Source organism: Triticum aestivum, chromosome 2D (genome assembly GCF_018294505.1).
Source record: "Triticum aestivum cultivar Chinese Spring chromosome 2D, IWGSC CS RefSeq v2.1, whole genome shotgun sequence".
Taxonomy (NCBI): Eukaryota; Viridiplantae; Streptophyta; class Magnoliopsida; order Poales; family Poaceae; genus Triticum; species Triticum aestivum.
This window is the reverse complement of record NC_057799.1, coordinates 11,043,555-11,067,962: the sequence shown is the minus strand read 5'-3', so window position 1 is coordinate 11,067,962 and position 24,408 is coordinate 11,043,555. Positions and strand designations below refer to the sequence as shown.

At 48.5% G+C, this 24,408-nt stretch overlaps 1 protein-coding gene across 1 annotated transcript; it reads left to right on the top strand.

The window, feature by feature from the left end:
- Positions 1 to 7,685: 7,685 nt before the first annotated feature.
- On the top strand, positions 7,686 to 10,316 carry LOC123048235 (probably inactive receptor-like protein kinase At2g46850). Its single transcript, XM_044471376.1, has one exon. It carries the CDS (start codon positions 8,064 to 8,066, stop codon positions 10,122 to 10,124), a length of 2,061 nt encoding a protein of 686 aa, XP_044327311.1. The 5' UTR covers positions 7,686 to 8,063; the 3' UTR covers positions 10,125 to 10,316.
- The last annotated feature ends 14,092 nt before the right edge of the window (positions 10,317 to 24,408 follow it).

Sequence of the window (24,408 nt, the reverse complement as noted above, 5' to 3'; positions counted from 1 at the left end):
ACGTCCGGACATACTGCCTGGTCACGTTTTTTCGATCCAGACGGTCCCCTCAAATGCCCGGGTTGACAGCAAATATGGCGCCGATATGGGGCACCCGGGCACGCCCGCCACATGGGTCCCGGTCCACGTTGGCCCACTCGACCCCGCATAAATTCCTCTTCATCCGCTCGCCGGACTAAACCCTAGCCACTTCACTTCCTCTCGCCACCCAAGCTCGTCTAGAGTCCGGTGAGCCAGCTCGTGTCCCATGCCCCTACTCTACCTTGCCGGCGGCCGGACCAACATTCTAAGGAGCGCAGCCAGCCGCCGGACATGGCCACGGCAGAGACAGGCGAGCGAGGAGCGGAACCGGGTGAGCTCCGCTTAGATCTGGTTTCACGTTGCATGTAATAATATGGATTTGAGGTTTCTAATTTGAGGTATTCGGATGTGGAATACATTTTTTAAGGCATGGCCGACCACTGTCCGCGGACGCGCCGGGGCGCGTCTGCAGGCGTTTGAGGGGTCGAATTTGCCAAGTCCGACTGTATATGCTCTTACACACGTACACCAGAGCACAATTTGGAAGACTGCGCAACCAACAAGCGGTGCTATCTCCGGAGTGACCAAGATTAGCTAGAGTGTACTCCCTCCGTCCACCAATAAAGTATATGCTTGGCATTTAAAATTTTTCTATCTTCTCAATGCATTTTAAAATAGAAAATAGATTCTTCTCACTCATCACAGGTAAGCAAGACCAAGAACATTTGACACCTGATCTCCTCATTTTCTACACGCGCTTAGCTAATTGGGGTGAGGTAATTAAAGAGGAGAGAGATGGTGGCATTTTCCAGTGCATTTTCTACCCCACCTTATAATTTGTCTTAAAAATTTTACTCCCTCCGTCTAGGTGTATAAGTCAATTTAGGTTGTGCATCGCAACCAAGGCGGAGGGTACAACAAGAAATTTGACAAATTTGACCTGTGGACGAAATCAAATCACAGAATGAACTGCCCGTGAAACTATTTCACGCGGTTGACCTTTTTGTATGACGCCCTGTGCAACGCCTCACAGATAGGCGCTACACGCCTGGCCAGCGTTGCACCCCAGACTGCCTAAAAATTGCGAAGTCATTGTGCAGAGCCTAAGAGCTAGGCGCTGCACTGTATAGTGTGGCGCCTAGCTCTCAGGCGCTGCACTAGTGGTTGCACTACAAAATGAAGCAACCACTAGTGCAACGCCTAGAAGCTAGGCGCTACACTGTATAGTGTGGTGCCTAGCTCTCAGGCGTTGCACACTGACTTAGTAATTTTCGGATCACACGGATGCGACGCTGGCCAGGCGTGTAGCGCCTATCTATGAGGCGTTGCACAGTGTAGTGTGGCGCCTTCGTGTCGGGCGTCACACAAAAAGGTCAGCCGCGTGAAATAGTTTCACGAGCAGTTCATTCTGTGATTTGATTTCGTCCATAGGTCAAATTTGCCAATTTTGCCAAGAAAATTTAATGTTTATTTGCTAATTACTCCCTCCGTTTCTTTTTAGTCCGCATATAAGGTTTGGTCAAAGTCAAGCTTTGTACAGTTTAACTAACTTTATATTAAAAAATATAAACATTCACAATATGAAATCAATATTATCAGATGCACCATGAAACGTATTTTCATACTATATAGTTTTAGTATTGTAGATGTTCATATTTTTTATATAAATTTGGTCAAACTTTGTGTAATTTGACTTTGACCAAATCTTATATGCGGAGTAAAAAGAAACGGAGGGAGTAATAGCATTGCATGCAATGAACTGACCACTGCATGTCGTGTTTGATAGTCTCAAGTCATTGCAAGCATACACATACCACATATCTTATCGGTTGATTCCTTTATTTATGTCAAAAAACAATAAACGAGGTGAGAGTTAATGCACCGAGCGCGGAATCTACTACTCTAACAAGATACTCGGCTCGGGTAAATCATGCTTTCGTTATGCGAGGAAAGTGAAAGGAAAGAGGGAAAGGGAGACACTGGGCAATCCGGAATCGAATCACTGTTTTTTCGCCTTGTAAGAACCGAGAGCCGGCCAGGGACTGGACGGCCCTCGTTCGGGAAGGTCTTCTTCGCTATAGACGCCACCAAGAACAAGAAAGGGGCGCTCCGCTCCTAGTCACTAAGCAGCTATTCTGTCCGACGGCGGACTCCGGTTTTTCCAACACTTGATCAGGAACCGGGCGCAGAAATTCCTTGAAGAGAAGGGGATGCCTACAACCAATGCCTAAATAAAGGCATATGTCGAAAAGTGCAACTACTAATAGATTCAGTAAAGGAAGGCCCGGAACGGGCTGAGCTACTGCCCGAAATAGAAGAGGACGACTAGAGTAGAGGAGCCTAATTCCAATCCAAACAATTGACGAGGGAGTCTAATTATTTTTCCGTTCTTGATTGTTTCAATTGCACTTTCTTCATTGGAGGGTTGCTTGGAAAGTGCGATAGTTACGGCGCTTGGAGTATACGGATTGAACGCACCCACCATTCACTAAATTAAGGAAGAGAAGCGGGTTGTGAAGCCCCTACTTTGAAGGGGCTATTCTGCCCTGACTTTTTGTCACTCATACACGAAGTCAGTAGTGAAACGGGTTCCCCTACCGTAATCTTTCACTAGCCCCAATGGATACGCACATTCGATAGTTTCCCCTACTTTCAATTGCTAATCGACGATGAAGCTCTTTCCCCTTTCTTCGACCTCCTTCCTGATATCCCTTAACTAATACTTGCCCACCTCCTCTCATTGAGCACTGTCTTCAGCAAAAGCAGGTTTCTAGTTTGCTTTGTTTGCGGACAAGAAGGGAGAAGTGAACTACTGACTAAACCAGAACTCATACTAGCCCATTCCTTCCCAGAGCTGCACTGACTACAAGATGTATGAACCTATCGATCCACTTGTAGGGCGGAGATTGTATTTCTCTTTCCAGCGTTCAAAGCTCCAAGTGCTAGAATCAATGGATGCATGCCCAGCTCCAAATACAGATGCTCACGTACTAATGAGACCCGATAGCGCCCGTTCATGTTCAGCTTTAAACATAGGACACTACCAGAAGACCCAATGTGGCAAAGCCTTGCGTTAAAATAGTACTTGGCGTAGTTATTGTGCTCCGCGCCTAAGTTTTAAAATTATTTGGTTTTCATAAAGTGACTTATACACCTAAACGGAGGGAGTATATGTAAACTTATTCATGGACGAAGCGAGTATGAGCAACCCTAGTTTGACTGGCTTATAGTTCTCAATGGAATAAACCCACGCAGTTCCGAGAGCTTTTTAATCTGGAGCATCAAATAACCCATGGAAAAGGTTCTCGAGGGAAAAATGCCCACAGCGAACTCCCCTCTCCACACGCACGTCTGTGAGCCCCAGTTGGGCCAAATAAAGCCCATTTTTCTGATTATGTTTTGTCACACTTAAAAACTGATATGGACCTCATGCTAATAGTAAAAAACAGCACAAAAATGAAATGATGTACATAAATACAAATGCCATCAGGTTCCCCCAGAAAAACAAATTACAGAAAATTTTGAGAAAAGAATTTCACATGGTAATTTAAAAAAAAAGAGAATCTGGATATTGCCATCCCACTACCTCATTATTGAAAAAAGAACAAAAACTTTGAAAAATGCTATGTTACCATCAATATGTATAGGGTAAAACGGTAAAAAAAATGCCATGTCTTCCAATATAACATGATCAAAAGAAAAGGAAAAAAAAGTAAAGTTGTCATCTGATCAAGACCAAAAAATTATAAAAACTACGATGTCTTACAAATTTCCTAAAATTTGCCATGTTGTGTACATGTGTCAAGTTATATGTACAACCATATATAACTGTTCCACCCTTATTAATGAAAAAGAGTTGGAGTGGGGGTTTTCCCCACTGTGTTTTCTTATAAAAAAAGTGCTAAGTTATGAAAATGCCAAAAAAATCCTATAAGTTGCCATGAGAACAATGGAAAAAATCATTCTCATGTTTGCTTATAATCAAACTGCCACAGTAGTTTATTGATGAAACTACCATAGTCTAATTAAAAAAATTGACATGTTGCTTATATTAAAACTGCAATGTATAGTAACTAAAATTGTCAAGGTCTAATTTATAAAAATGTCATGCTATATATAATAAAACTACCCTGGCCTATTTAAAACTACCATAGACAACTTACATAGAAACTGCCATGGTCTAACCAAAATATAATTGCCATGGCCCAAATAATAAAAATGACATGGTACATACAATGAAACTACCATGGTCTATTTAAATAAAAATGTCGCGCTATCCATAAATAGAATTACCATATTCTCACTTATAAAAATGTCATGCTACCTATAAATAAAACAACTATGGCCTAATGAAAACTACCATGGTCTAATAGATATAGGAAAATGTGATGGTCTGATTATTTTTTTTGCCATGGCACAAAAAATGCCATGTGGAAAATTTAAAAATTGCCACGGTATGTATTTTTTTTTTTGGAAAAAAATCTCTCTCTCTCTCTCTCTCACACACACAAATTGCCTTGGTAGAAAAATATGTCATGTGGCAAATTTTAAATTTTCCATGATATGTATTTTCTTTTTCAAAAAAAGTGTCTCACACACACACACACAAATTGCCTTGCCACAAAAATAAAAAATGCCATGTCATTAAAAATAAATTTACCGTGCTATATATGAAAAAATGTCATTCTCTTGATTTAAATTTTTTTAGATTGCCATGGTCTTACTAATTAAAAAATGCCATCCTCTCGATAATAGAAACACCATGCTCTTGATAATATAAATGGCATGCTCTTAGTAATAAAAATGTCATAATCTTAATAGTAAAAAAATGTTATGCTCTTAATAATAAAAATGTCGTGCTCTTGATAAGAAAAATGTCATGTTGTTTCACGGCTATGGTGGAGAAGATCATCCATGGCTGCCCTTGCCCTTCTTGGCGCCTTTGTTGTCCTTATCACAGAAGTACCGGTCGAAGACGCGGTAGGGATCGAGCCGGATCTTCGCATCCCGGGGCTGTCCTCACTGTCGCTGTCCTCCTTCTCCTCCTTTGATGGCAGTTCGGTCGCGGCACGGACCGCCTGATTCCGCTCTTGGGCGAGGGCGCGCGTGTTCCTCCGCTGTCGCTTCTTCACAACGTGGGTGCGGATGACCTCCTCCTCTGCGGCTGCCCGCTTCGTCGCATGAGCCGCCCCCGTGGCCGCCATGTCGGCAGTGAGACGAGCATCGGCGACCCTTATCCCCTCTTCCCACGGCGGGCACACCGGTCCAGGTGGGACTCATAGTCCACCCGACAGGTGATGGGGAACTTTCCAGGGTTTGGTCCGACGAGCGGATGTGGAGGAATATATGTGGGTTCGGGTGGGCCAGCGTGGGCTGGGTGCGAGTGACGGGCGCGCCCGGGCGCCCCCATATCTATCCCATATTTGGGTTGGATATGAGGGGTGCTGGTCAGCCCGAGCGTTTGAGGCGCCGTTTGGGTCGATTTTTCGTCACCGGTCAGTGACCGAGCAGTCCGTCCGAGCGTATAGAGCGGGTTTGGGACATCCAGTTATAGATGCTTTAAAGCCAACCGGTCCATGCCCCAGCCTCTCATCCCTAATTATGAGCACCATACTACTATAGATTTTTTTTCTTTCATCGATACTAGTAGTATAGAATTTGCCCCATCCAATATGGGGGCTGCTAAGCGTCGCGAGCCATCGCATATTACAAAATCAAGCGGCTGAACGTTTTTCTCTTCTTTGCAACAATGATCTTTTTTCGGAAACACTTGAGATTGTGTTGAGATTTTTTTTTTGCAGTATAGGTTGGGTTGCGGGATTATTATTTTCGCAACATAGGTCGTGTTGCGGTTTTTTCTGTCTTCACTTTTTTTTGCAACAAAGGTATTGTTGCAGAATTTTTTGCAAAATGTTGCAATTTTTTTTCTTTATCTTCACCTTTATATGTTGTTACGGAAGAAAGTTTTGCAACATAACTGATGTTGCAGATGTTAAGGCATATCTTTCTAGATGTAGTTTTGGTGATTGATGACAACATGTTTGCGGACTAATCGTGTGCTTTGAGCATTTCAGAGATTCATCATTTGGCACGAGACGATTTCTTTCCCCTCGGAGTGTCATTCAAGACGGTGTAGCTCTTTCGCTTCTTTTCTGGTGAACTAGTTTCGTAGGAGTCACCGTACTATCAAGAGGGGGTTCGTTTTGGTAAGGCTAGGGTGGAATCAACACGTACACATGCTCTTTGCACCCTCTGAGCCTTTCCGCTTCAGTGGAGGTCTCTTTCCCCCTTCTTTGGGCCGAGTCTGGTCCCAGCGATAGTACCGCGGTACCCAGCGGTAGTACCGCTTAGGGGTCACAGGCGGCAGTACCGCTCCACAGCGGTAGTACCGCCGGTGGGTCCTCAGCAGTAGTACCGCTGCGGTACCAGGTCCCTACCGCGTCGACTCGAGGGGTCATTTTTCGTGTCGGATTGTGCGGTACTTTGCAGCGGCAGTGCCGCTCATGAGCGATAGTACCGCCCTACCACCGCGGCAGTACCCAGGGGAGCGGTAGCACCGCTGTGCCCAGCGGTAGTACCGCTGCCTCCTGCGGTAGTACCGCTCCTGCGGGGCTGTTTTGAGGGTAAGGGTTGGATTGTTACCCCACTATATAAGGAGGTCTTCTTCCCCAAAGTTGACTTACCTCTTCCCCCAAAAGCTCCGTTGTTGCTCCAAGCTCCAATTTCGCCCGATCTCTCTCCCTAGCCAATCAAACTTGTTAATTTGCTCGGGATTGGTTGAGAAGGCCCCGATCTACACTTCCACCAAGAGAAATTTGATTCCCCCTACTTATCCCTAGCGGATCTTGTTACTCTTGGGTGTTTGAGCACCCTAGACGGTTGAGGTCACCGCGGAGCCATAGTCCATTGTGGTGAAGCTTTGTGGTGTCGTTGGGAGCCTCCAATTAAGTTGTGGAGATTGCCCCAACCTTGTTTGTAAAGGTCCGGTCGCCGCCTTCAAGGGCACCAATAGTGGAATCACGGCATCTCGCATTGTGTGAGGGCGCGAGGAGAATACGGTGGCCCTAGTGGCTTCTTGGGGAGCATTGTGCGTCCACACCGCTCCAACGGAGACGTACTTCCCCTCAAAAGGAAGGAACTTCGGTAACACATCCTCGTCTTCACCGGCTCCACTCTTGGTTATCTCGTCCCTTTACTTTCGCAAGCTTACTTGTGTTAAATCCCTTGCTTGCTTGTGTGCTTGTTGTCATTGCATCATATAGGTTGCTCACTTAGTTGCATATCTAGACAACCTACTTTGATGCAAAGTTTAAATTGATAAAGAAAAGCTAAAAATTGTTAGTTGCCTATTCATCCCCCTCTAGTCAACTATATCGATCCTTTCAGCAGAAATCTTTCTTGCGACAGATTAGATGTTGCAAAAGAAAACACCACCATCGTTCACCGCGAGCCTGCCGGATGGTGGTGCGGGAGGAGCGGCCCTGGCCGCCCCCGCCCCGCGCCGCCACCAGCATGCGCCGGACCTCCAACCAGGTGGCCTCGCTGCCATCTTCCTCTCTGACAAGGTGGACGCCATTGATGAGCACTTGTGTACAGAAGAGAGGTTGGAGAAGAGATGAGACGAGGGAGAGAGATGTGTGGTCCAATAAACCAGGTGTCGATCAACGGAGGAGGCGGATGCCCCTACTAGATCCGCCGGTTGAGCGATAGCCTTTTCCATCTAAATATTGGCATCCTTTTCCAACAACAGAAAAGTAGTACATGTGTATACATACCTCGGGCTACACATCGTCGATCTGGGGGACATATAATCAACCCGCACGTGAACTGATAATCAAAAGAAACGAAGAACCATGCAAACGTCGCACCAACAGATGCAGTTGCCTCACTAAACTGCTCAACTTCGCGCGCCAACCCACGTACTCGTACCATCGAGCTCACCATTCCCAACCCCAATCTTCCTCCGTCATCATCGACGCTAGCACTACTAGTAGCAAAGCAATTCACCACCATAGCGCCATGTCCACCGCCGCTGCATCTGCATGCCACCCATGTCTCCTCCGCCGCCACCCTTCCTACACCTCCTCCTCCTCCTCACCGTCTCCGTCGGAGCCATCTCCGGCGCTGAACCAACCGGCGGCAGCTGCGGTGGCGGGGCCGAAAGCTGCGGCGACCTCGTGCTCCCGTTCCCGTTCCACCTCAACTCCTCCGCCGCCTGCACTGCCGCGGATGGCAATTCATCATCTCTCTTCCACCTCTCCTGCGACGGCGGCGGTGGCCACAATGCCACGCTTACACTCACCCTCGGCGCCGCGGCCTTCCGCGTCCTGGAGTTCCTCCCCTCGGGCACGTCCCTCCTCCTCGACTACGCCCCGCCCGCGGCCCCGCCGTGCGACCCGGCGTACGCCGCGTTCTCGCGCCCGTCCTCCCCGGCGGCCGCGCTCGACGCCGCCGCGTCCTTCCTCGCCGTCGCGCCGGCCAACGTGCTCCGCCTCTACGCCTGCGAGGACTCCTCGCTCTGCCGCGCCGGCTGCGACGACGTGGCCGCGCCGGCCTGCGCCGGGAAGAAGCCCGCGGCCGCCGGGTGCTGCTACCCGCTCTCCGACGGCAGCGTGTGGAAGCCCGGGGACGGGCTCGGCGTGTTCGCCGGCTTCGGGTGCCGGGGCTTCTCCAGCTGGGTCAAGAACCGGTCGTCGGCGACGGCGGGCGTGACGAGGGCGATCGAGGTGGAGTGGGCCATGCCGAGGGGCAGCGCGCTCGCTGTGTGCGCCGACGGCGCCAGGCTCGTGAACTCTACGACGGTGCGCGGCGGCGTGCGGTGCGCATGCACGTCCGGACTCGTCGGCGACGGCTTCGCGCAGGGCACCGGCTGCTCCAAGCGGCTCGAGTGCGGCGATGGCGACGGCGCTGCTTGTTGCCAGGGAAGGTTCTGCTCCAAGAAGGCGGTGGCGCTCGCCGGGTTCTTCGTTTCGGTGTTCTTCCTCGCGGCGGCGGTGTCGTTCTGGCTGTTCCTCCGGCAGCCTTCCGGCGACGTGAACCAGCGGTGGGACCTTGACCCGGCGTGCATCCCCAAGATCCTCGGGGGCGTGTGCAACGCGAGGCAGTTCACGTACGAGCAGCTGGACGCGGCGACGAGGCGGTTCGAGGACGGCGGCCAGAAGCCCGTCGACGCGGAGGGCGCGGTCCACGCCGGCGTGCTCGACGACGGCACCGTGGTGGCGGTGCAGAGGATCGGGTACGAGACGCAGGACAAGCTGCGGGCGGCCCTGGACGCGGTCTCGCTCCTGCCCGAGGTCTCGCACCGGAACATCGCCCGCGTCGTCGGCTTCTGCCTCCCGGAGGACCCCGGCGCGCGCGCGCTGCTGCTGGTGCACGAGCACTTCGCCGGCGGCACGCTGGAGGATCACCTGCGGCGGACGGTCGGCGGCAGCCGCGCCACCCTCGGCTGGCACCACCGCGTCAACATCGCCATCGAGCTCGCCAGCGCGCTGGCGTACCTGCAGGCGCACGAGACGGCGCCGACCTTCCTCCACGACCTCCGCTCCAGCGACGTCTTCCTCGACGCCGACCTCACCGCCAAGATCGCCGGCCACAAGCTCGTCTCCTCCTCCACCCCGGCGGCCGCCAGCTACCACCACCACTACTACGGCTCCTCGTCATCCTCAACGGCCGGGGCGCAGGAGCAGGACGTGGTGTGCAACTTCGGGCTGCTGCTGATCGAGCTGCTGACCGGGCTGCGGCACCAGAACCCGTTCGACTCGGTGGCGCCCAAGGTGAGGGACGGCAGGCTCCACGAGGTGATCGACCCCACGCTGCTCCTGGCGTCGTCGTCGGGGAAGAAGAGCCAGGGGCAGCTGCCGGCGGCGGCGGAGGAGGTGCGCAAGGTGCTGGAGCTGGCGGTGCGGTGCCTGCTGAGCGCGGAGAACGGGGTCGGGATGGTGGCGGTGGCGCGGGAGCTGATGCACCTCGTCCAGATGGTGGACAACATGGGGAGCAGCAGCAGCAAGATCGAGATCTCCCTGGAGGAGACCTTCTCCAGCTCCAGCCTCCTCCAGATGATCTCCATGTCGCCCGACACCCTCCACCGCCACCTCCCATTATAGACGAGGACGATGATCATCCGTATGCAAATGGGCTTGTTTATATTCAGTGTAGAGTGAAGCCCGTCTGTATATTCCCAGCTGAATTTGGTGCGCACCTGTTCTTAGTCAGGTTGGGACTTGGGAGCAGAGCATGCCTCAGGGCACTCTGCTCACAAGAATTTCGCTGAAAACATCTCAAATAAAAAAAAGTTGTTCCATTATTGTCATGATAGTAAGGGCATCTTCGGCAGCAACCCCTGAATTTCCTCTCGTATCCGTCCGCGGACACGGATGCGGGAGGACGCCATCCAACCGTAGCCGCATACATTTTCACAACAACTCGAACAACCGGACCGAATTCGATCAAACCGGACGAATTTTGATATAAACACGGCCGATTTCATTGGAAGTAGGATAACTTGTACATAAACCGGACGATATTTCGTTTGGTGAACTAAAAACCTAAAAGTAAAACCGTAAACTATCATATACTCCACAGTGACCTCGTAAGTCATGCCGGGCTGGCCGGCGGCTCCTCCTCCGTCATCGTTGCCCGACCCTTCGTCGGGGTCGGGCTTGGGGTTGTGGTAGGTGGCGGCGTCGCGACAGGGCTTCCCGGAGGCCGCCCGACGCTCGCGGATGATCCTCTCCGCCTCTTCCCGCGTCGTGCGCAGTGCGACCGCGGCCATGGAGGACGTGGGCTGGGAAGAGGGCGGCGGTCATGTGAGGCGTCGTCATTGGCAGCGGCGGCGATCTCGGTGAGGGACCATTCCTCGCCGTACCTCGCCATCTCCCCGTCGAGGCGGTGGAGACGACGCTTGGATGGCTTCATAACATCGAGGAGGTGGCGGAGATGACGTAATAATAACGTTGCAGTCGTTATTATTACATCACTGAACTTTCTCGTCTCATTCTCACACATAATTATTATTGAGTTGATGTAATTTTCGTGTTCATACAGTGTTCGGCTAAAAAAAAATTCTCTCCATTTTCCCTTGTATTTTGTTCTTTTTGTGTCAAATGGGTAAATAATGTTATCCAAAGAACAAATATGCTCAAGATATTCCTCTTCTTTTGCCCCACAACTAATGGCCATATGTGGTTTTGTGATGCAGATCCCTGGACTGTTCATAAAATCGGCAAGCTGCTAGATACAATTACATAGGTGCACTATTGAATCCGTGATGCCTACTTGCCTTGGGAGATGTCTTGAGATGCAGTTTTAACATGATATAATTATGTGAATCCCAATAACGTCCCTTGGAATTGATAAGCGAGACCCTAATGATGCTCATAGAGTAGAGCAATGCATTTCTTGGAGAAGGCAGCTGTTGCAACAACTGCAAACAACAAGTACACGCACTAGCAATATTCATCAAGGCAAAAGGTAGGGGACAACCATGCACAAGTAATCAGAACATAGGGACCAGTTAATCTAAAGCTCATCCAGGGAACTTGCGATAGGTTCGATAACTTGGAATAACTCGAGGTATTCATAATAGCAAGTACGATGTGGAATGTGAAAAAGAGAGAAACAGAAAAATGAGGGGGAGTATGCAGTCACGTAAGAGTCGACCTCTATACATGCCCCCAAAAAAAGGAGAGCTGGCATCTATATGTTCTTCTAGGCAAACATAATAAATATGTAGAAGAGAGAACATAAGGTGAAAAAAGTCTAATATAATATTCAACCTCATGAGAGATCATAAATGATATTTCCTGCAAATAAGAATAATATATATATGATATCTCTAAACGACATGATAGCAACATATGGCCATCAACTGCCTAATACTATTAGTCATGCTCTAAGAACTCACATGTTTTGTAATCATTTTATTTCCTTATAGGTGTTTGATAATCGTAGATTTCTGGTTCTCTACCATCGATTTTATTCGAAAACCCACTCTTAATGCACCGTCCACATCAAGCCACATCACTCTGAAAGAATTGTCATTGTATTATATCGAGGATCAGTCAAGTACATTAGACCTTAGTAGTTGGGGCATACGGTTAGTCATGTCCATTGGTTAAAATACACATCTCTGAGAAAGGAAGTGCCTTTGTAAAAAAGACATATCCCATGGTGAAAATATGACTCTTCAGCCCTTGTTGAAATTGATCTGTCTTCATGAAAAGACATATTTGGAAAAAACAATGAAGAAAAGCACAATAATTACTAGACTAACACGTTACCAGTGTGCTGCTTTTTCCAGCTCGTAACTTCCCGAAAGACGCGACCATTGAAATCACCTGAACTGTGCCAGAAAAAATAGAAAAAATATATTTCAATTGATTTTCTACAACTTGGCAGTATTTGAAATTTGCAAGTATATGCTTAAGCATTCAATTATATATAACAATATTTCAAAATAATTGCACTCACTAAAAACATCAAATAATACTTGCCGTAGATCGTGGACGGGCGGCCGGCGTTACTCCCGTAGTAATGGCAGCAGCCTCGGGAGATGACGGGGGCCTCGTGAATCAACGCCACGCGGGCTGATGGGGTAGGTAGCACTAGTAGAAAAGAGGGCTTTGGTTCAGGCCGGGTCAGCCCATTAGTCCCGGTTCAGTCCAGAACCGGGACCCATGGGGGCACTGGTCCCGGTTCGTGAGGCCAGGGCCTGCCGGGCCTCGTGGGGCATTGGTCTCGGTTCGTCTGGCCCCTTTGGTCCCGGTTGGTGGGACGAACCGGGACCAATGGGCCTCGCTCCTGGCCCACCACCATTGATCCCGGTTGGTGGCTTGAACCGGGACCACAGGCTGCCCTTTAGTCCCGGTTCATGCCATGAACCGAGACCAATGAGGTGCCTATATATACCCCTCGCCCGCGAGTGGAGCACTCCAGTGCTCTGTTTTTCTCTGGCCGGCGAGGGGAGGGCTTTGTGGTGCTCTAGCTTACCTCCTATGCACATGAGGTGTTCGACGAAATGCTCGAGCCACACTAGTTAAGCTTTCTCCTCTGGAAGCTCGACCTCAAAGCTCCATTTTCCTCGAGATTTGTCTAGGTTTAGTGGCCTGTCACGTCCCATTCCCGTCTTCACCGCCGTCGATCGCCTGCGCCGATCTCGTCGCCGACACCACCGTGGTGAGCCTCTTGTTCTTATCTTCTTTCTGAAAGAAAAAAATTCTTACTTTAGATGTATGGTTTAATTAATTAGATGCTCTGGAGAGCTATATGTTGTTAGATGAGAACTATGTATGTACTTTGGTTTTAATGTGATGATGAACTTCTATTAATTTGGTCACTTAATTATCTATTCATGATGTTCTGTAATGGTTTTTGACACACTTAATTATATATAATGCACGCAGATGAAACGGCAATGGATGTACGGTGACAGACACACCTCCGAGTACATTAAGGACGTGCATGATTTTCTCGAAGTGGCTGAGGCAAACAAGCAGAATGGTTTTATGTGTTGTCCATGCCCTAAATGTGGGAATACGAAGTCTTACTGTGACTGGAAAATCCTTCACACCCACCTGCTTTACAAGGGTTTCATGCCACACTATAATGTTTGGACGAGGCACGGAGAAATAGGGGTTATGATGGAAGACGGCGAAGAAGAAGATGACGATGACAACTATGTGCCCCCTGAATACGGTGATGCTGCAACGGGGGAAGCTGCTGAAGATCAAGAGGAACCAGACGATGTGCCCGATGATGATGATCTCCGCCGGGTCATTGTCGATGCAAGGACGCAATGCGAAAGTCAAAAGGAGAAGCTGAAGTTCGATCGCATGTTAGAGGATCACAAAGAAGGGTTGTACCCCAATTGCGAAGATGGCAACACAAAGCTCGGTACCGTACTGGAATTGCTGCAGTGGAAGGCAGAGAATGCTGTGCCTGACAAAGGATTTGAGAAGCTACTGAAAATATTGAAGAAGAAGCTTCCAAAGGATAACGAATTGCTCGACAGTACATACGCATCAAAGAAGGTCGTATGCCCTCTAGGATTGGAGGTGCAGAAGATACATGCATGCCCTAATGACTGCATCCTCTACCGCGGTGCGTACAAGGATCTGAACGCATGCCCGGTATGCGGTGCATTGCGGTATAAGATCAGACGAGATGACCCTGGTGATGTTAACGGCGAGCCCCCCAGGAAGAGGGTTCCTGCGAAGGTGATGTGGTATGCTCCTATAATACCACGGTTAAAACGTCTGTTCAGAAACGAAGAGCATGCCAAGTTGATGCGATGGCACAGTGAGGACCGTAAGAAAGACGGGAAGTTGAGAGCACCTGCTGACGGGTCGCAGTGGAGAAAAATCGAGAGAAAGTACTGGGCTGAGTTTGCAGGTGACCCAAGGAATGTATGGTTTGGTTTAAGCACGGATGGCATTAATCCTTTCGGGGAGCAGAGCAGCAATCACAACACCTGGCCCGTGACTCTATGTATGTATAACCTTCCTCCTTGGATGTGCATGAAGCGGAAGTTCATTATGATGCCAGTTCTCATCCAAGGCCCTAAGCAACCCAGCAACGACATTGATGTGTACCTAAGGCCTAGTTGAAGAACTTTTACAGCTGTGGAATGGAAACGGTGTACGTACGTGGGATGAGCACAAACAGGAGGAATTTCACCTGCCCGCGTTGCTGTTTGTAACCATCAACGATTGGCCCGCTCTCAGTAACCTTTCAGGACACACAAAAGGGATACCACGCATGCACGGACTATTTAGATGACACTGAAAGTATATACCTGGACAAATGCAGGAAGAATGTGTACCTGGGCCATCGTCGATTTCTTCCGACCAACCATCAATGTCGAAAGAAAGGCAAGCATTTCAAAGGCGAGGCAGATCACCGGAAGAAGCCCGCCATGCGTACTGGTGATCACGTACTTGCTATGGTCAATGATTTACACGTAATCTTTGGAAAGTGTCCCGGCGCACCCATGTGGAAGAAGAAATCTATATTTTGGGACCTACCCTACTGGAAAGACCTAGAGGTCCGCTCTTCAATCGACGTGATGCACGTGTCGAAGAACCTTTGCGTGAACCTGCTAGGCTTCTTGGGCGTGTATGGGAAGACAAAAGATACACCTGAGGCACGGGAGGAACTGCAACGTTTGCACGAAAAAGACGGCATGCCTCCGAAGCAGTATGAAGGTCCTGCCAGCTACGCTCTTACGAAAGAAGAGAAAGAAATCTTCTTTGAATGCCTGCTCAGTATGAAGGTCTCGACTGGCTTCTCGTCGAATATAAAGGGAATAATAAATATGCCAGAGAAAAAGTTCCAGAACCTAAAGTCTCACGACTGCCACGTGATTATGACAGAACTGCCTCCGGTTGCATTGAGGGGGCTTCTACCGGAAAACGTCCGATTAGCCATTGTGAAGCTATGTGCATTCCTCAATGCAATCTCTCAGAAGGTGATCGATCCAGAAATCATACCAAGCCTAAGGAGTGATGTGGCACAATGTCTTGTCACTTTTGAGCTGGTGTTCCCACCATCCTTCTTCAATATCATGACGCACGTCCTAGTTCATCTAGTCGATGAGATTGTCATTCTGGGGCCCGTATTTCTACACAATATGTTCCCCTTTGAGAGGTTCATGGGAGTCCTAAAGAAATATGTCCGTAACCGCGCTAGGCCAGAAGGAAGCATCTCCATGGGTCATCAAACAGAGGATGTCATTGGGTTTTGTGTTGACTTCATTCCTGGCCTTAAGAAGATAGGTCTCCCTAAATCGCGGTATGAGGGGAGACTGACTGGAAAAGGCACGCTTAGAGGGGATTCAATAATATGTAGGGCGGATATTCTTGGTCTCAAGCACACTACACAGTTCTACAGAACTCTACCTTGGTGGTCCCGTATGTCGATGAACACAAGAACAGTCTGCGCTCCAAACACCCGGAGCAGTGCGATGACTGGATTACATGTGAACACATCAGGACTTTCAGCAGTTGGTTGGAAACACGTCTCAGAGGTGACAACACTGTTTGTGATGAGCTGTACTCGTTGTCCAGGGGACCATCTTTGACTGTATTGACTTACAAAGGATACGAGATAAATGGGAATACATTTTACACGATCGCCCAAGATCAAAAGAGCACCAACCAAAACAACGGTGTCCGCTTTAATGCAGCAACCGAGAGCGGAAAGGACACATATTATGGTTACATAGTGGACATTTGGAACTTGATTACGGACATGATTTTAAGGTCCCTTTGTTTAAGTGCAAATGGGTCGATCTGTCAGGAGGCGGGGTACAGGTAGACCCGCAGTACGGAATGACAACAGTGGATCTGAAAAATCTTGGGTACACTGACGAACCGTTCGTCCTAGCCAATGATGTGGCACAGGTAATCTATGTGAAGGACATGTCTACCAAACCGAGAAAAAGAAAAGATAAGGAAGCGGATACATCATACGATGAGCCAAAGCGCCACATAGTTTTTTCAAGGAAAAAGGGACATCGTGGGAGTGGAGGGTAAGACAGACATGTCTGAAGATTATGAAAAGTTTCATGAAATTCCTCCCTTCAAAGTCAAGGCTGACCCAAGCATCCTGATAAACGATGAAGATTATCCATGGTTATGGCGCAATAAGCAAATGACACAAGCGTAGAAAAAGTGAAGACTTTCTCCCGCAACTATTATGATGATACCATGCCAACTTTGTAACAGATGAGTATGATACCATTGTCCGTTTTGTACACGAAGTGCATCCAGTTTTTGCCGCAACCCTCTCAACTTTCTTGCACATGCTATGTGGATGAAATGATGATACCATGCCAACTTTCAACCTTTTTAGAGTTCATTTGAAATGCTTTTCAATTTCAGGGTCTTATAGCTCAAACTAATCAATAAATGCATGAAAATTAACAAATGAAGTCAGAAAGGCAGAAAGAACCGGTACTAAAGGAATCAACTAAAAAACTTTTATAAACCTCTAGTATTATTGAAACTAAAATTATATAGAATTTATGCAACTAAAATTATCAAAGTATTTTCTGTTCAAAACATTAAAAGCAAAAAGAATTTTCATAAAATAAATAGAAAAAGCAAAAAAGGAAATAAAATAAATAAGTATAAGCAAAATAAACTTTTATAAATAAGTAGAAACAAAATAAAATAAAATAAAATAAATAAGTAGAAACGAAATAAAATAAATAAAATAAACTTTTATAAAATAAATAAGTAGAAACAAAATAAAATAAAATAAATTATAATAAAACAAAATAAATAAACCTTAATAAAATAAATAAAATAGCAACAGTAAGTATTTTGTTGTAAGTAGAAACAAAATAAAAAAACAAAGCAACAAAGAAAACAAAAAAACTGGAAAAAAAGCCACCTCCTGGGCCACCACGGCGTGAATACGACTAGAAACCCAGCTAGTTGGGCCAGGATTCAGGCCCGCAGAAGGCCCAGCAGGCCCACAGGCAAAGCAGTGTCAAATTAGGCCCATAGGCCTGCAGTTCAGAGGAGTTCGAGAGAGAGGAGGCAGCAGTGCTTATAAACAGGTAGTCGACGCTCTCAACTAGCGAGGTGGGACTAAACTCCCACCACCACGCCGCTGTGCAAGGCCATTGGTCCCGGTTGGTGGCACGAACGGGGACCAATGCCACCCTTTGGTCCCGGTTCGTGGCAACAACCGGGACCAATGCCCCCCCTTTAGTCCCGGTTGGTGCCACCAACCGGACCAAAGGCCGCCGCTGAAAAGAGGCCTTTGGTCCCGGTTGGTGGCACCAACAGGGACTAAAGGGTGTCTTTGGTCCCTGTTGCTGCTATGAACCGAGACCAAAGGCCTGGGTATATAAGCAGCACTTTGGAAAATTTGACGAACTCATCGCCAGTTGCCCCCCGCCCCGCCCGACGACGCCGAGCTCATCGACGCCGCCAGGCTGCCCAGATCGACGCCGTCCGCTGCCCCGACGCCGCCCACTGCCCAGACGCCGTCCGCGCGCCGCCCCGACGCCGTCCGCGCGCCGCCGTTGTCGCCCCTGCCCCGTCGCCGCCAGGCTGCCCCGACGCCGCCCGCCGCCCCCGCCGACGCCGTCGTCGTCGCCCGCGCCCATCGTCGCCGTCGCCGTCGCCCGCGCCCGTCGTTGCAGGGAAGCACCACGCCGGCTCCCGCGACCCGTTCATCCCCGAGGCCGTTCGTCCCCCGCCGCACCGATTCCGGCCGGCGACCTCGACCCCTCCCCGCGCTGTGAGCCCCTGCCTCCTCCCCTTTCCTTCTCATTGCCGTCCCCGCACGCCATCCGTAAGCGCGCGCCACCGCCAACCATCGTCACCGTCGCCGACCACCGGCCTATTTTTCATTTTTTTGTTACGATGTATGTATGTATGTTCATTGTATAATGCTCTGTATATGCTGTATAATGCTCGTTTTGCATTTTTTTGTTACCAAGAAAAAGGTCTATTGTTTGGTGATATGTATGTTCATATGCTCATTAATATTTAAGAAAATGTTCATATGCTCATTTAAGAAAATGTTCATATGTAACATTTGAGAAAAAAAGTAAATGTATGTATGTTCATATGCAAAGAATTATTTTTGGATGAAATGAGATGAGATGAGATGTGTTTTGTGTTGGAGAAGAAAAGAGGAAGAAGGAAGAAGGAAGAAGAAGGAAAAGAGGGTCGGGGGGGGGGGGTCGATATAGCCCCTCCCCGATAACATTTTTTCCATGTATATATGCAAAAGTTACATTTTTAGAAAAGTTTTATATATCTAGCTAGGAAAGGAAGAAGAAGAAAAAGAATGAGAGGAAAAAGGAAATAAGAAGAGGAAGAAAGGAGAAGAAGAGGAGAGGAAGAAGAGGAGAAATAAATAAGAAGAAGAAAAAAGAAGAAAAAGAAGAGGAGAAGAAGAAAGGAATAGAGGAGAAGAAGAGAAAATAGAAAAGAGGAGAAGAAGAAAGGAATAGAGGAGAAGAAGAGAAAATAGAATATTCTATTTTTCTCTTCTTCTCCTCTATTCCTTTCTTCTTCTCCTCTTTTTTTTCTTCAATCTTCTCCTCTATTAATATCTTCTTCTCCTCTTTTTATTTCTTCTTGGTCTTCTTATTTTTTATCGGATATGTCGTTGTCGATATACCCCGTGTCCCGATAACTTCAACATGAGGGGGGGGGGGGCGGGGTTCGACCTACCCCCTCCCCGATAACATTATTTTCCAATGTATGTATGTCGTCATTATCAATATAACCCCCTCACGGATAACTTCGACCGTGATAACTTATACCACGGGAGCACCCCCCGGCCCTCTCGCTTGACCAAAACTCTCGAGGACACCCAAACCCTAGAAAAAAACGATGTCGGTCTCCTACCCCCCCCCCCACGCCGCGCCCCTACCCTTGAAGCGTTGCCGAGGCCACCCCAAACCCGGAATAAGCTAGGTCTACGTTTGCACTAATATATCCACCTGCTGTCATGTTTGTGTAATAATTGCCATGTTGTAATATTTGCAGAAACAATGGAGCACGGACGAGACGAGCAAGCAGAAGAGGTGTTGGGGGACATAATCTTAGCCGGAGGTGATGTCTTGTCGTATCTTAACGACAATGATGGTCTGGAAGAACAGGGTGAAGAAGCAGGCTACGGTGATCGAAGAGTGGAGGAGGAAAGACATGATTATGATGGCTCCGGTGACCCAATGCTGGTGCAAGAAGGAGCCCGTGGTGACGGCTCCGGTGACCGAACAGAGTCCGGCCAGGTAAATATATTAGTTAAGCCTGTGCTGACTAGCTAATTGATGCATTCATTGTTTTGGTATGTACACATATTAATTAACTCTCATCTTTCTTCTTTTTTCTATCCCTCCGGATCGAGCACAACTTCGGTAAAGAGACGAGGCCCGAAGAAAAAGTTGCGCTCGGATGAAAGGTTTGAGATCACAGCAATCGCGCGCGACGGCCAACCGATTGAACCCATCCGGACAAAGGAAGCATTTGCTGCTCAGTGCGGGGTTCTTGTTAGGGACAAGATCCCGATCAGCATCCACCAATGGTATAAGCCTAAGAAGGAAGACCCTAAGGTGTCTTATGTCAATGATATGCAGAAAGATGATCTTTGGACTGAGCTGAAGGCAAATTTCACCCTACCGCCAGAGGAGGATCCGGAGAAGCCAGTTAAAGAGCAATTAATCAAGTCTCATGCTCTTAAGAAGATGGCAGACCTATTCAGGAGGTGGAAGAATGAGCTGAAAACATTTGTCGACAAAGAAGAGACACCAAAATTCATCGGCAAATATGAGAAGATCAGAGATCACTGGCCCGCATTTGTGGCCCACAAGACATCGGAAAAGAGTAAGAAGATGTCAGCGACAAACAAGAAAAATGCTGCGAAGAAGAAGCTTCACCATCGCACGGGGTCAGGTGGCTACCTCAAAGCCCGGCCTAAGTGGGCCAAGGCTGAGAATGATCTGCTTGATAAAGGGATCGAACCAGAGACAATGAACTGGCCAGACCGTTGCCGGACTTGGTTCTTCGGGGCTGGCGGAACCTTGGACCTTGTATCAGGGAAGTGCGTTTGGACGGACGAGCAAATGAGAATACCAGTCAAGAGGCTTCAGCACTATATCGATGCAGCGCAGCAAGGGACGTTCATTCCAGACAGAGAGAACGACGAGCTCACAATGGCCCTCGGGAATCCTGAGCACCCTGGACGGACACGAGGCACGCCAGGCTCCGTTCCGTGGAAGGCTGGTTTTCCGGACGCAGGCGGTTACAAATGCCAGGAGAGGAGGAAAAAAGTGGAGCAGACCCAAATTCAGAAGCTGCACGAAAGGGTTCAAGCGCTAGAGGAATGAGACGTAACTCGCAGCAAGCGACCTGCCGAAACTACCCCGCCATCTCAGCGGAGAAGCAGCGTGGCTTCCACCGAGCTGCTTCAGCCAGAGCATGTCTTGACGGCTCCTGCTAGCTACCCCGTGGATGCTATCACGGAGTCTCAACATTGCCACCTTATGACGCAATGGCAGAACTTCAAAGTCAAGGCGGCTGTCGGCTCTGTTCGACCTCCTGAACCCGGCGCAACTTTTCACTGTCATCCGATTCCAGAAGGATATGCTAGGGTGACGGTGGATGAAATAACGGAGGGATTTGAGGACCTCCAGCTTGACCACCCTACCGGTGAAGGGGAGACTCGGCTGGGTTCTGCTCTGAAGACTCCATGCCTATGGCGGAAGGAGCTCATCAACCTTCCGAACTGGACGCCTCCGCCTCCTCCTCCTCCTCCTCCGGCGAGTAAGGGCACTCCACCTCCTCCTCCGGCGAGTGATCAGGGCACTCAGCCTCCTTCTCCAGCGCGTGGCGGCACTCCGCCTCCTTCTCCGCCTGCGCTGGCGCGCCCGAGCAGCCAGCCTCCTCCTTCTCCCCCTCGTCAGCAAGGGCGGAAGAGACCCGCCGCCGCTCCGGCTGCTCCGGCGCATTGTAGTCCTTCTCCTCCGCCTCGTAAGCAAGGAAAGAAGACAGCCGCAGCCACTCCGTCTGTTCTGCCGGCGTCTAGCAGTACAGCCAGAGGCGGGAGGCAATACAGATTCGGTCCTTCTCTGAAGACTCCAGAGAAGTTACCATACAAGAGGACCCCGGAGGAGAACGCGAAGATCGTGCGAGCCGAAGTGACAAACTTCTTTCAAGGGGTGAAAGCAAAGAAACATCCACCTCCGGAGGAGAAGGTAGATCCAGTGAAAGCGAAGCGCACTCTGGCTGCCCTGACAAAACCACCAAAGTCTCCGCCGAAAGGCAACTATGAGTGCATTATTGCAAAGACATTTGTCGAAGCGGAGCGGTCGGGAAGTACTGTCAGTGATCAAAGGTTAAAAGAATGACGAGCTGGGAAAAAAATTGCCCAGCTCGGCGAACAAGCGAACCAATCGTGCCCCCCGCTCAAGGTGTCTAGCGACATCGTCGCTAATGATCCGAGGATGGTGCCCGGTTATAGCAATCTTGGAGATTACCTGCCCGACGATGTACATTATGATTTCTTGGAGGTGGAGGAACACAGATACGAGTACGGGAAGCCTCTCGTCAAAGATGAAAGATCTCTGACAACGATGATGCGAAGATTCCATGATTGGTACATGAAAACCTGCACAGAGTCTGGGGGGAGGAATACTTTGACGCTGAGAGTTAAAGAGGAGCATGACCTCATTGGAATTGAACTGTTGAATGTTGCATTTGAGGAGTCCTTCTAGTTTTCAATCAAAAGGCCCTCGATAAATCAACGGTCACTTGCTACTGTCTGTAAGTAGTACTACTTCTGTCATTAAGTCTCTCTATACAGGTCAGCTCTTTCATTGCATGTATTTATAATTATCCTCACTATATTATGCAGATTGAAGATCGCCGAATTGAAGAAAAGACAAATCGGTGATATTGGGTTCATTAACACAAATCTCATAGATGCAACTGAGGTTAAATATCATGCCGAAAATACCGAGGCCAACTTGCTACGATCGTTGGTAATAAATGAAAACAAAGATATAATACTCTTTCCTTACAACTTCAAGTGAGTGTTACTGTCTTGTGCATATTCGGTTTCCCTTATTAGTCCAGGTTATAGTAATGTAATTGATGACTTATGCATGCGTGCGCAGCTTCCACTATATTCTCCTAGAGATTAAGCTTGAGCAGGGACTAGTAACCGTCTTAGACTCGAGACGAAAAGATCCCCAGGACTATGCGGACATGACTCAAATGCTCGAGAAGTAAGTTAAATCGATCATTATCCACCATATCAGCAACTTTGTTCATTTCCTGATATCAAGTAATTGTTTTCTTTGTCTGGCAGGGTTTGGAGAAAATTCACCAAAAAAGCTCCGGGACTGCCGAAGAAGCTGCAATTTAGACACCCGAAAGTAAGTACTATAGTAGCATGTTCCGCGCATCTCCTAGTGATTCAAGCGCTAGTTTCATCAATACCATTTAGCATGCTTGCTTATCAGTTTGATTGACCTCTATTTCTTGTAAAGTGGTTGTGGCAGGAACAAGGGAATGATTTCTGTGGATACTACGTTTGCGAGTCCATCCGCCACACGACCTGTGAGCGGGGCTACTCTGACGAACAATATGAAGTGCGTAAGCAATAATATTCACAATTTTATTTTATTACCATCATTTGTGTTGAGTTTCATTTATTCATATATATATGTATTGACCCCCTTCTTCAAATTAGATCTTTCGGATGCGGGATGAACTCCTACCACCAGATCGTATGCGAGCAATTCAAGAGGAATTGGCGGCATTCTTCCTTGACCACGTGATCGCTGAAAACGGAGAATACTATGTGGACCCTGTGTTCATATATAATTAGGAGATTATATTGTAAGAGATAATTATTGTATATATGTAGCCGGTAGTGTCGGATAGATATACGAGAACTTGTTGTTCGACCAATCTCTCGGAGAAGGAGAGGTGGTCGATATCACTTCTCTCTGTATGCATATGTTCATGACGATCTTCTGTTTCCTTCATTTGCTTACTAGCTAGCGTGTCTAGTCCTCTCTATACGTATATAGTACGTAGCGTCGACCAAGCACGGAGATAAGAGAGGACACTTCTCTCTATTAATTAGCTAGCTAACACAATATATGAAACACCTAAATTAACCCCCCAAAAACCCCCCAACCCCCCCCCTTTCAAAAAAAACAAAAACCCCAGCCCCTGAAATGCTGACGCGTGGATGCCTATTGGTCCCGGTTAGTGCCACCAACCGGGACCAAAGGCCCTCCTGCCTGGGCTCGCCGCACCGGCCACGTGGAGGCCCATCTGTCCCTGTTCGTGTAAGAACCGGGACTAAAGGGTTAGGGCATTAGTAACGACCCTTTAGTCCCGGTTCAACAACCGGGACAAAAGGCCCTTATCAACCGGGACAGATGACCCTTTTTCTACTAGTGTAGGCGGACGGGCGTCCAACCGCCGGCGTTACTGCAGGACTAATGGCGGCGGCATCGAGAGCCGACGGTGGCCTCGGGAAACGACGCTACGTGGTTGACTACCCGACGCGCTTTGATGCCACACGTCACACCGGCTGATGCGGCGTACGTGCCGTACGTGTACCACGCCCGGGCGTGCGTCCGTACATGTACGTCACCCGGGGCGACCGCGTATGCCGTGGAGCTGACACGGGTACACCGGGGTGGGTGGTCTTTTTAGTGGTAGGACGATCTTGCCCTTTTTTATGAAAGGTACAGAGCGATTTGAGCCGTTGTTGTGTTTAGGGGTTTGTATAGAAGAAGTGATATATAGAAAACAAGGTGGGAAGAGGATTCAAATACAAAGCAAGCCATTGTTCGTTTGAACCAAATTTATTTACCTCTATCTCTGAGGGTAACAAACTTTTTCT